The 13,452-nt window shown below is 39.2% G+C and overlaps 1 protein-coding gene across 1 annotated transcript in view; it reads right to left on the reverse strand.

Moving 5' to 3' along the window:
* Window positions 1–428: 428 nt before the first annotated feature.
* Window positions 429–13,452, reverse strand: part of GPR37 (G protein-coupled receptor 37) — a 76,467-nt gene continuing 63,443 nt past the window's right edge. Inside the window, exon 2 of the mRNA XM_073652081.1 lies at window positions 429–1,637. Coding sequence (XP_073508182.1) covers window positions 819–1,637 — 819 coding nt within the window. The 3' untranslated portion in view covers window positions 429–818. The remainder of the gene's footprint in view (window positions 1,638–13,452) is intronic.

A 13,452-nucleotide genomic window follows, 5' to 3' on the forward strand; every position in this document is an offset into this window, starting at 1 on the left:
TTCAGACTGCTGACCAAATTATGATGGCTATAAATTGGGATTAAAACATCTTCAAAATGTCTTTGTTAGAGAGTACCCACTATGCATAGGTAAGTGTACCTAAAAAAGTGATAATGGCAGAACAACCAGTGACAGGGTAATGGGGCTGTCTGGTTCAATCCTGAAGAACTAATGCAATTTTGGAATATTGGATCATTTTCCGCAGTAAGAAAAATTGCAAAATCTAATATTTTTTACTTATTTGATTATTTGGTTCTCTTGATCTACTTTTAAGACTTGAGTGAAAATCTGTTGGAGTTTTAAATCAAATATATGTAGAATTATGTAAAATTATGAAGGGTTCTCAAAATTTCAAGCACCATTGAAGTTTATCTCCTATGAAGGCTTGTGTTTGTAAGTTTATGGAAACAAAAACCCTTACAAGTATATTTCATAGAAACAAAATAAAATTTATTGAACAGCTAATTTTGGAAATGTTAAAGTAAACAAAACATTACAATATTTCATTTCAGTGCAAACCACCTTGGAGTATAATAATTTTACCTAGTTTTATATATATATAACATTTTAAAAAGTTACCAGTTGCGATTATCAAAAAAGCTAACAACAATCTAATTAAGGTGCAGATATGTGACTGTTAATAGTTTTTTTTGGAAACATACCCTGTTAGGAGACCTATAACATAATAAATATACAGAAGATACCAAAATTGTTCTTACACAAGTCGAATATTTCATTAAAAAAATCATGAACTAAAAATCATTTAAAATGTATATCACAGATTATTTACACAGAAAGTGAAATCTGACTTTTTATGTTCAGCAGTGAGTTCCAACCGAAGCAAATGTGGACATTTCACGACGTATAGTACTGAAAGGGGAAAGTTCTAGTTCTGTCGTATATTCATTGTCATTATCATCGCTGGTTGCAGTCGAGGACTTCTGAATGCATTCATCACAACAGCAACAACAGCATTCCATGAAAGCTCGGCTAAATGGCTTGCAAAGGCAAAACAGAAGGACAGGGGTAACACATGATTTAAAAAACAAAAGAAACTGACTGATCAGATGAAGAAGATCCAAGGTCTGCCTGGAGACACCAGTGGACATATAAGCCGTTACAATGTTACAGATATTTTCAGGGATTATACAAAAACCATACAAAATTGTTAGAGCAACTACGGTACAGTTCATTTGACTCTCAAGTTGAATCTGACGTTTGTTACCTCTTGTACAGGCTTTCTCAGCTCTTCTAATTTTTCTTGCTGTCACCAAAGAACACGTAATTGTGAAAAGAGTGGGCAAACAAAAATAACAGCCAAAGTACCACCACAGTCTGGCGCCATCATAGGTAAGGGCTAAAACATAGATAGTATCAGGAAGATCTGTGGAAATCTTGACAACACAACGCTCACTGAAAGTGTTGGCATTCACTGCCGACTCATCCTTGGTTAACTGCCGAAGGACAACTTCAGGCAATGCTAAAAGAAGCGCCCCCACCCAAATAACAGCGAGTTTTGCAGTTGTTGATGTGCAATTTTCAATCATCTCATAGTACATCTGTACGTTAGTGGCAGCACGGAACCGGTCAATACATAGGGCACACAATGTAAATGTAGTAACTCCAAGCGAGGCCACCTGAAAAAGAAGGAAAGAGAAATGTAATTTTATATCTATTGCAAATAAAGTACGGTATATCTTATATTTAAAGAAGATTTCTCATTTTTCCAACAAAATATACAAAAACATTTTTTTAGGGACCACATCACATTTGAATTGACTTTGAGGGGCCTTTATGGCAGAAAATACCCAAAAGTGACACCATTCTAAAAACTGCACCCTCAAGGTGCTCAAAACCACATTCAAGAAGTTTATTAACCCTTCAGGTGTTTCACGGGAATTTTTGGAATGTGGAAGAAAACAATGAACATTTAACTTTTTTTCACAAAAATGTTACTTTAGACCCAATTTTTGTTATTTTCACAAGGGTAACAGGAAAAAATGGAATATACAATTTGTAGTGCAATTTCTCATGAGCGCGCTGATACCCCATATGTGAGGGAAAACAGCTGTTTGGGCACACTGCAGGGTTCGGAAGGGAAGGAGCGCCATTAGACTTTTTGAATGTAAAATTTGTTTGAATAATTAGCAGACGCCATGTTGCGTTTGGAGAGCTCCTGATGTGCCTAAACAGTGGAAACCCCCCACAAGTGACACCATTTTGGAACCTAGACCCCTTAGGGAACTTATCTATATGTGTGGTGAGCACCTTGAACCCCAAGGTGCTTCACAGAAGTTTATAATATTGAGCTGTAAAAATAAAATTTTCACATTTTTCCCACAAAAACGTTTTTCATCCCTAATTTTACATTATCATAAGGGTAATAGGATAAATTGCACCATGAAATTTGTTGTGCAATTTCTCCTGAACACGCCGATACCCCATATGTGGGGGAAAACCACTATTTTGGTACACTGCAGGGTGCGGAAGGGAAGGAGCGCCATTTGACTTTTTGAATGTAAAATTTGTTTGAATAATTAGCGGACGCCATGTCGCATTTGGGGAACCCCTAATGTGCCTAAACAGTGGAAACCCCCCCAAGTGACACCATTTTTGAAACTAGACCCCTTAGGGAACTTATATAGATGTGTGGTGAGAACCTTGCACCCCCAGGTGCTTCACAGAAGTTTATAATATTGAGCCGTAAAAATAATATTTTCACATTTTTCCCACAAAAAATGTTTTTCATTCCCTAATTTTGCATCATCATAAGGATAACAGGAGAAATTGCAACATGAAATTTGTTGTGCAATTTCTCCTGATTACGCCGATACCCCATATGTGGGGGAAAACCACTGCTTTGGTGTATGGCAGGGTTCAGAAGAGAAAGGAGTGCTATGTTGGCTGGGATAGGTTGCAGACACCATGTCACATTTGAAGAGTCGCTGACATGCCGAAACAGCAGAAACCCCCACAAGTGACCCCATTTTTTTTAACTACACCTCTCAAGGAATTCATCTAGGGAAGTAGTGAGTATTTTTTAATTTTTAAATTTATACCATTGGGCAGTGAAGAAAACAATTATATTTTTACCACAAAAAAATGTTTTAGCCTCAGATTTTACATTTTCACACAGGGCAATGGGTAAAAATGGTGCCGAAATGTGTCATACAATTTCTTCTAAAAGTGGCAATACCCCATATGTGGCTGTATCGTACCGCTTAGCCATACGGCGAGATCTGGGAGGGACGGAGCGCTTTTGACAATAAGAGAACAAATTATTGTAGAATAGGCATTTGGATTTGGGAGCACAAAATTTTCTGAATTTCTTTTGGGGGGCAAGGGCCATGTTGTTTTTCCAGTGCCTTTCTGCTAACAGTAACTTGGAATATTTTTACTGACTGAGTTGAAGCTTTTATTGGGAACATTTTACGTAACATTTATCCGGCGCTCGAGGCTGAGCACTTACATCGGGGTTTCCTTCTAAATTTCCAAGTGATGTAATTCAGATGAAACCCCTGTAGGATCCATTCACTGTAATGAGGCAGCAGAGTTACTCTGGACTCCGTCTGGCCTCTGTTTAGCGGTGTCCTTTTTTTCAGAAGTGCACAAAACTGTAGCCAACCGCACTTTTATGCACGCCTAAAAAAACTGACAGGCCAAACGGCATCCACAGTGGCCTATACCTGCCTCATTACAGGGAATCTTCCGTCATGGGTTCCGTCTGAATCACGTATTTCAGAGATTTACACGGAAACTCTGGTGTAAGTGCTCAGCGCAGAGCGCAGGATAAATGTGAGCAGAGCCTTACTGCGATCTTTGGGAGACATAATAAACAAATCAGTAGCAGGTGAAGAATTGGTTTTATTTATTTTTTACGCCTTTCCTCGTGCGGTATAAGTGATGAGATTACTTTATTCTTCGGGTCGGTGCGATTACAGAGATACCAGATTTATATCGGGTTTTTATGATTGACAGCTGTCACACACTAAGAGACGCTTTGTTTTGCAAAATCTAGTTTTTGCACCGCCATATTTTGAGACCTATAATTTTTCCATATTTTGGCCGACAGAGTGATGTGACGGCTTGTTTTTTGCGGGACGAGTTGACATTTTTATTGGTACAATTTTTGGGTACGTGACATTTTTTGATCGCTTTCTATTCCGTTTTTTGGGAGGTAAAATTAACAAAAACCAACAATTCAGGAATTGTTTTTTGAGGTTTTCTTTTATGCCGTTCTGCGTGTGGTAAAAGTGATAAGGCAGCGTTAATCTTCGGGTCAGTGCGTTTACAGCGATACTACAATTACTGTATATATTTTTTATGTTTTGGCGCTTTTATACAATAAAACAATTTCATAGCAAAAATATATTTTTTGCATCGCTTTATTCTGAGAGCTATAACTTTTTTATTTTTCGGCTGATGGAGCTGTATGGCAGCTTTTTTTTTGTGGAACAAGATAACGTTTTCAGCGGTACCATTTTTATTTCCATTTTGCTTTTTGATCGCATTTTTTTCCACTTTTTGTTTGGCGATATGATGAATAAGCATAGTTTTTTACTCCGTTTTTTATTTATTTTTATTACGGTGTGCACAGAAGGAGTTAATTAGTGTGACAGTTTAATAGATCGGGTTGTTTCGGATGCGGCGATACCAAATATGTGTACTTTTTTTGTTTTTGCATAAATATACGGATTTATTGGTTTAATATTTTAGTTATTTATTTTTATTTATTTTGTGATTTTTTTTAACAGTTTGAAAACATTTTTTTGACTTTTTTTTTTACATTTTTACTTAGTCCCTGTATGGGACTTTAATTTTTATTTTTCTAATCACTGATCTCATGCAATGTAATAGACATGTATTGCATTGGATGAGATCTTTGCTGACAGTTTTACACTGTCTGTCTCCTGCTAGAGTTCAGCTGCAGGCTGAGCCTAGCAGGACACCATATATGGCAGATCCGGAGGCGGTCATGTGACCTCCGGCTGCCATAACAACGGCAGGTCCTGGAAGACATCAGGGGGCGGTCGGAGAGGTAAGTTGACGACCCCCTCTCCTCTCACTATCTTCTATATGTGGCGATCACTATAGATCGCGGCATATAGAAGATAGCAAAGGGTTAACATCATTGGGACCTGATCCAATCAGGTCCCGATGATGTCCCCTGTCAGAGCTAATGCTCTGCACCAGAACCGCAGCGCCTGAAGGACCCTGGGGGTCCTGAGAGCTGCGGGACCACTCATCGTTTTTAAACGTCGGCGCTGCACAGAGCGCAGGCAGTGCCGACGTTTATGTACAGTGGGCGGTCCTGAACCGGTTAATATTAAAAAAAAAACTTAACTAGGATTAATTCACCTTCCCCGGGTCCAGTGCTGAGTCTCCCCTGCTGTTTCTGGTAGCTGTGATGACATACATTCAGTGAGCTTGGTGGGTATAGGCTGATAGCGCTGTTTACATCAGCAGAGCTCCATAGTATGCAGCGCTGTTTACATCAGCAGAGCTCAGTAGTCCGCAGCGCTGTTCACACAATATCAGTGCCACACATAAAAGACACCGGGAGCAGAGGTAGAGACTAAGCAGTAGACCAGGGCAGAGTAAGCAAAACACAGTCTGTTTATTTTTAGGTTAAAGAAAACCTATCTTGTCCGATAATGCTATTAATCTACAAATATAGGGTGCAGGTTACTAGCGTTATGAAGGTGGCTGGTCGAAGGGCTAAAAGTGCGACACCCAGGAGAAAATTAACTCTATCTCTCGCAGGAAACGCTGGCTTTCAGTCATGCAGGTGTGCCCAGAGTGATTACAGTCACTGCTCACAGCATTGAGAACGGCAGGTGTAAGTTCGCCTCAGCAATGAGTAACAGCAGACTCTGCACTGCATCAGTGCAAAGGATAATCCCTTTAAAGTACATATAGGAATAACAGGACATGTTCCATGATCTACTACAGCTCATCAAATGTTAAATGAAATGCATTAGAAAAAATATATCCATATGATTTGTCCCGAAGCTACTCTGCAACCAGTGTTGATGATCTTTGTGAGGTTACGATTTTATCAAGTACCCAGTATCTCTGGATTTGACACCCCATGAAGCTAATCATGAAAGGATGAAAGCAAAAAGATCTAGCGCTTTTTACATGTTGCAGATTTGCAGTAAAATTTTACAGTAGCAGCAATGTGAATAAGATTTTGAAGATTTAATAAACCTCTAGAAGGAAAATGTCCTGCACTGTAGAATTTTAAATATGCAGCATGTCAATTTTTTACGTGGACTTCACTTGTTGCATGCATTGAGTGAAATCTGCAACAGAATCCGCAAGTCATACTTGTGGTTGTAGATTTTGCAACGGTTCTGCAACAAAATCCACACAGATTGTGTCCATCAGAGGTTGAGCATACCCCTACTGTAATTACCTGCACTATGCAAGTCAGGTTCTGACAAAGTTAAAGTATAAAGATTAGTAGTAGATTAGTAGTACTATTACCACAGGCAGAAAAGTTATGTTATTATTACTTATACAGTTATTTCAATTAAGATTCCTATCATATTTCTTTGTCACTGAATTAAAGTATTCTAAATGTTACCATCTATAAGCACAAACCAACAATAAATTATCTTATTAAACCGGAATATGACTGGAAAATTACATTTGTCTTTACTGATGATGAAACAATCCACTTTAAAAGAACACATACAATGAAGAATGAATACACATTTAAACAGGAAACTTCGATCAAAGGTTTCTCTGTGTACCTAACCTTTATCATAGATGAATACAAATCCAAAATGTGACAAATGAGGTCTCCGTATAGACATTAATTTTACTAAGGACTTTAAAAGAGTGTTTCAAAATGGTATAAGCTGATGGCAAATAACAGTTGCACCGCTGAATGATTATCAAAATAAATTAAAGGGGTGATTCACTACTTTGGACAACACCTTCTTAAATGCCGGAGTCTCCCAAGTAAAGTAAGAAAAGCTTAAAGTCACCTCCCACACTAGCGCCGCTCTAGGAATGCTGGTACTGGGTCTCTCAGCACCTGTGTGGCACTGTTATGTCACGAGTGCCGCAGCCAATCATCGGTCATTGAATGGCAGGGCAAAGCCGGCTGGTGACTGGCCTCAGCCCTATCAGAGGAGATACATATTATCTGTCCGTTTTTTTTCAAAGTATGTTTACATTGACACTCCAAAGCCTTTCAGAGAAAAGTTTACCCACCTGCAATCATGCAGGCAGTGTCTGATTCATGCTGTCCTTGGTTTGGTCAGCATGCACCTAATCAAAGGTTCCCTTTAAAGGGAATCTGTCAACAGGTTTTGCTACATAATCTGAGAGCAGCATGATGTAGGGGGCAGAGACTCTGATTCCAGTGATGTGTCACTTACTGGGCAGTGTGTTGTTGTTTCATTAAAATCAGTGTTTTATTAGCAGAAGATTGTCACTAGAGGACAAGTTGTCTTGTGCCATGTAGTTCTCCTGCTCTGTGTAACTATGCCCCCATCACTGATTAGCAAGGCACAGTGCACACAGAAAGCTGTCAATCAGTGGGGTGGATGAGGATATAGAGGGCTCAGCATTCAGAGAACTGGTAGATCTGCAGCAGAGAAAACAATGCAGACCAGTAAGTGATACATCACTGGAAGTAGGGTCTCTGCCCCTATATCATGCTGCTCTCACATTACATAGCAAGTACCTGATGACAGATTCCGTTTAAACAATTCAAAGGGAAGAGTTTTTCTGCAACAGTTATGCAATAAGTTCTGTAAAGAGAATATGCCCTATTTTTACCATATGGACTTTAGCTTATGACCAGGGGAAGAGCTACTACAAGCAGTGAGTCTTGCATTGGCGGACAATGAATGAGAACATTTTTTTTTAAAAATATAATATTACATTTCCTTCTCAGCAGCTGCTCCAAATTACATCTCTGGCTATCCACAGTTTCCTTCATTCTCCACTAAAACACACGCTTGACTAAGATTTTGAGAGCTGCACCTAAATCTATCAGTTGATTCCTATAGCGCAGGGCTCCCAAAATCCAGTCCTCAAGCCCCACCAACAGGCCATGTTTTCAGGATTTCCTTAGTATTGCTCAGGTGATAATTCCATCACCTGCACAGGTAATAAATAATTCAATCACCTGAGAAATACAAAGGAAATCCTGAAAACATGACCTGTTGGTGGGCCTTGAGGACTGGAGTTGGGGAGCACTGCTATAGCGGGTGCAATATTAAAGGGAACCTGTCACCAGAAAATATACTATTAACCTGCAGATATGGGGTTAATCTGCAGGCTAATAGTGTTTCATACCTGTTCGGCACCGGCACTTAGCCAAACGCTGCAGGGAGAAAATTAAGTTTATTCCCCCCGGCAGTTTTCAGGTCTGAGTCACTGGGGCGGCGCCAGCACGAGTTCCGTCACTGCTCTGAGTATACAAAATGGCGGCTGTGACCGTGTCTCTGGCCGTGACTGAAACTGGCTGTGCATTAGGGTTGGCTGTTACTCAGGACGGGGGTGTGCTTACAGCCACCGAGCGGTGACTGAATCCACGCGAGCGTCGCCCCCGTAACTGAAACAGAACGCTGCCGGGGAAAATAAATTAAATTTTCTCGCGTTCAGCTACAGTTTCAACCAGAAGTTTACATACACTATATAAAAAGACACATATGCATGTTTTTCTCAATATCTGACATGAAACCAGAATAAACCTTTCCAGTTTTAGGTCAATTAGGATTATCATAATTTTTAATATTTGCCAAATGCAAGAATAATGAGAGAGAGAGAATGTTTTAAGGCATTTTTATTACTTACTTTATATAGTGTATGTAAACTTCTGGTTTCAACTGTATATGCAGGCACCCGCCGGTTAGTAACGCTATTAACCTGCAGATTAACCCCATATCTGCAGGTTAATAGTGTTTTTTCTGGTGACAGGTTCCCTTTAAATTGTCTATGACCAGTCAAAAGTATAATGCAACGTGTCACAATTTGCTCTCCAATAAATAAAATAGACATTTTTCTTTTCTGTAAAAATGTCAGACATTAAAATAACTTTATAAAGTGGACAAGTGAAGGACAATGCATTTAAATGTTGCATGTCTAAAGTTTTATGTTCCATATAACCTGTTACAGAATTCTTCCATCAAAACATGCTTTTCCTCACTCCACATTTTGTCTGGAATCACAAATCCTATTCTAATTAATGCTGCTAAACAATTAACAGTGTAAACATTAACATGGTAATACATGCACTGTAAATTATTCTGCTACTATGGTGTGAGATGGTGAGTTTGTGTTTTTATAAAGTGCAACTAGTATTATCAGTTTGGAGGACGGGCTTCAGCACACACACTACATTCTACACTTCTTGAGCATGATGGTTTATAAACATACACGGAATGTATAGGAGAGTACTGCGACTGGGGATGTGACAGAGCAGACAGGGACAGCAGACCGGTGAACAATCAACCAATCTTTATTGAGTCATTTAGAGAATATTCCACCAAACATTGATATAATCCCCCAGAGTCTGTAACATGGCAGCAGGAACAAATCCAGGGGCCCCACCCGGTAATTCAACACCAAGGAAATTAAGACACTGGTCCTTAGAATACTTTCTTGAATCCAGCAGAGTAACCAAAGTGGGTAACAATAGTATGTAGCAGATGATCCCCAGTTTCTAGTAGTCCAAGTAGTGGCACCAGGATCTGGCAGCAGCAGCAGATTCTAGCCCTTTGAAGACACAGCACCAACAACAACCCCCAAATATGTGTCTTCCCTTTTCTACCCCTTTCAGTCTTCTGGTTGGGTAGAAATACTTACAGCCCACCCCCTAAACCATCAGGTACATTTAATTCAAAGAGTGAAAGAAGGTCCCTGAATTCTGTACTCCTGCAAGTCTGTCTGCAAATTTGTGCATTATGGAGGCCCCCTGCAGAGAGGAACAAATTACATTATGGAAATGGAGGCTAACTGGGGGTGACACACTATTACAACCCCTTCCCCCCTCAAACTGTGTACACACAAGTGACCTCAACAGGTTGCTTGTCAAGTACAGGTAGATATTACTGACATGACTCATGGCTCCTGCTACCTGGTCAAAGCATCAGCATTTTGGTGTTGGTTCCCTATTTGATGTTATATGGTAAAATTATGGGGTTGAATGGGCAAACCCATTTTGCATTCTACTTGACTTTAACTCTGCTTTTTGCACCCACAAATCAGCATTGTATATTTCCCACATCATTTCCTAGGAGAATATCTGCAGGCAGGCGACTCAACAAACCAACCAAGCATTGCTTGGTCGCAAAGCCAAAGTCCAGTTCTACACTCTCTTTTGGAATATTCCTCCATTTTCTCCAGCTAATTAAATTGTAATCCTGATCCTAGCTGTATTGCTTCTGTATTGCACTCCTTCCCATTTGCATTCTGGACATGTGGCCTGCAAATGCCCGAGATGCCCACAACGATAAAAATGAACGCTCTACTATGGTCCCTCCCAGTCTCATTCCAGAGGATGAGGTAGGACTAGCAGGAAGTGGATTAGCATGGATAAAAACATGAGATGGTGGTCTAGTTGTAGGGGTTGGAGGATGAACATTGCAGACTGGAGTGCAATCTACCACTAATGGTGGGGTGCTGGTAGTTCTTTCTCCACCAACCAAAAGATTCTTTCAATGAGGCTTGATAGTGAGAACCTCATCATCTAATTATACTGGTTGTTGTACTGTTGCTGGTTTCCTCTCATGCTCCCATTCACTGATCTCAGCAGGTATCTGGCAAAGAACTTTTCTTTAGAATGACCTGTAGGACATTCTCTAGACTTAAGGCCCCCTCTCCCTCTAGCCAGAGATGACATGCTTATTTAATCCCATGGGTATACATTTTAAAAGAGCCATACCTGTTACAGGCTAGAGAACAGAACTGAGTCATGTAAGTCTCTGGAGTTACAGCATAATGTTCCAGTATGGTTTCCTTAAAACTCTGATGTTGTGTTTGGTCAAAAATGACCGAATTTGAAATTTGATATTTTTTAAAATATTTATTATGTGGTTCTGAAACTTGTGGTTAATTGACTTTTCCTCATGTGAGGGGTTCTTACCATGGGTATTTGTTTTTGTTTACTTTTTTCTCCATGTTTTTTTTTACACTTTTACTGTTCGATCAAAAATGACCGATAGTCTTTTATACTAATCTCCAGTCATTTTTTGAGTAAAATAAAGGAGTTATAATCTCATTTTGAACTATATATTGCATCTACTACTATTTATCAATTTATCTAGGTCCTTTTGGTCCGTGGAGATTTACACATACATATATTTTCAAATTACGATACAGCAGATGGATTCGCTTCCAGTATAGTTATGTGCAAATTTTTTTCGCTGTATCTTATTTACCCACAATGTCTCTAGAAAGATTTCATGAGATTTCAAGAGTCCTTCGGTTTGATAATAAAACCAATCGAATTGAAAGAAGAGTCATAGACAAACTTGCCCCTATTAGAGATTTGTGGAATAAATGAGTAGAGATTCTACCAACATTTTATAATACTGGTGAAAATGTGACTGTAGATGAACAACTGGTGTCATGCAGAGGTAGGTGCCCGTTCAGACAGTATATTCCAAGTAAGCCTGCAATGTACGGCATCAAAATAGGTACTCTGTGAGACAGCAAAAGTTCATACGCTGTAAACACTCAGGTATACATAGAAAAAAACACTGGAGAAAGAGCTGAAAAAAATCAAGGCATGCGAGTAGTTTTGTATTTGACACACGGACTCAAAGGACAAAATGTTACATGCGACAATTTTTTCACATCATACCAACTGGGGCAAATGTTACTGAAAAGAAAAATGACCATGCTGGGTACTGTTAGAAAAAGTAAGCCTGAACTGCCACAAGGTATCCTCAGTAAGAGAGACGTTTATAGTTCTATGTTTTATTTTACTAAGGATACAACAGTAGTTTCTTACGTTCCCAAAAACACAAACAGGTCATACTGATGAGCACAATGCACCATGATAGTGCAATCAGTAATCGAGACGACAGAAAGCTGGACATTATTTTACATCACAATGCCACAAAGGGGCAGTTGATACTCTAGATCAACTCATAGGCACTTACACCTGTAAACGCAAAACAAATCGGTGGCCAATGGTTATTTTTTACAACATTCGTGATGTGTCGGCATACAATGCATTCGTGTTATGGCGTGAAATACACCCAAATTTGAACAAAAATAAACTATATAAAAGAAGAATTTTTATAGAGGAGCTGGGAAAATCATTGGTTAGCCCATATATCAAAGAAAGAAAAGTAACACCAAGAAATTATGGAGCGGCAGCCATTGTCCACAGGATCCAACAGCATGCTAAAGAAAGTGAACCAATGGCTTTCACCAGCACTGCTGCGATACGCACGGCCTCCACCAGCAACGCAACTAGCCTAAAATGAAAATGATGCGCCTCCTGTCCAACATCAAGTAATCACAAAACAAATGTGATAAGTTGCAGTTGTGCAAAGTACTTATGCAAAAGACATGTAAATTATACTTGTGACCAATGCCAACAGTAAATTTAGCAGCGTGAACCTAATTTACCATTTTATATAGAAAAAACTGAACTTTTTATTTTTTTTATTTTTGAAAAAATATATTTACATACAGTTTGATGTTATTAGTTATAATTTACAGTTATATAAAGAATATTATTTTTTATGTGCAAATGTGCAATATGCATGAATATAGCAATAAGGCCATGTAACATTTTTTTATACAAAAAAAATAAAAATTAAGTTTTTGATTTAATTTTTTATTTGTTTATGAACAACCATGTTCACATACAGTATAATAATGCAACAGGTATTCAAATACAACACTTAAATTAGCTAAAAATCAAGACTTTAATAGGTCCAGTCCAAAATGACCGGAACATTATAAGTGTATAGTAGACCCGAACAGAACAGCAGGGTTAATGTCTTCATACTCGCGGTTCCACTGAGGGTCCATAGCTTGATATGCTTCTGTAGCTCCATCCTCTAAGAGTCTCACTAGAGACTCATACATTAACTGATATTGATGTTTAAAGTCCTGGAAGAATTCCTCAATGTCCCCTGCAACCTAATTAAATGGCTTAAAGTCCTTCTGGGACATTCTTGGGGATTCTCTCATTGTGCGTGTTGTGGTGAATGTCTTCTTGTGGTCTCTAGCTGCTTCCACAGTGAGCAGCCTTCCTTGAGCTCTCCGCTTGGCCTTCTGTTAATCCTCTATGGTAGCTTCATCCCAAGCAATCCCATCTCCTTCTCATATCACACAACCCACTGACTTTTCAGGGCATTTACCTCTAGGTCCCGTCTTTCCTCCAACTGCTCTAGGATTCCCTCTCCAGTGCCTTCTTGTAGGCTTCATTCTTCCAAAACTTCAATTAGTTGATCCTTGGACAGTCCTTTG

The sequence above is a fragment of the Phyllobates terribilis genome, unplaced genomic scaffold (assembly GCF_046119375.1).
Source record: "Phyllobates terribilis strain yellow unplaced genomic scaffold, ASM4611937v1 Scaffold_11__3_contigs__length_659146591, whole genome shotgun sequence".
Lineage (NCBI taxonomy): Eukaryota > Metazoa > Chordata > Amphibia > Anura > Dendrobatidae > Phyllobates > Phyllobates terribilis.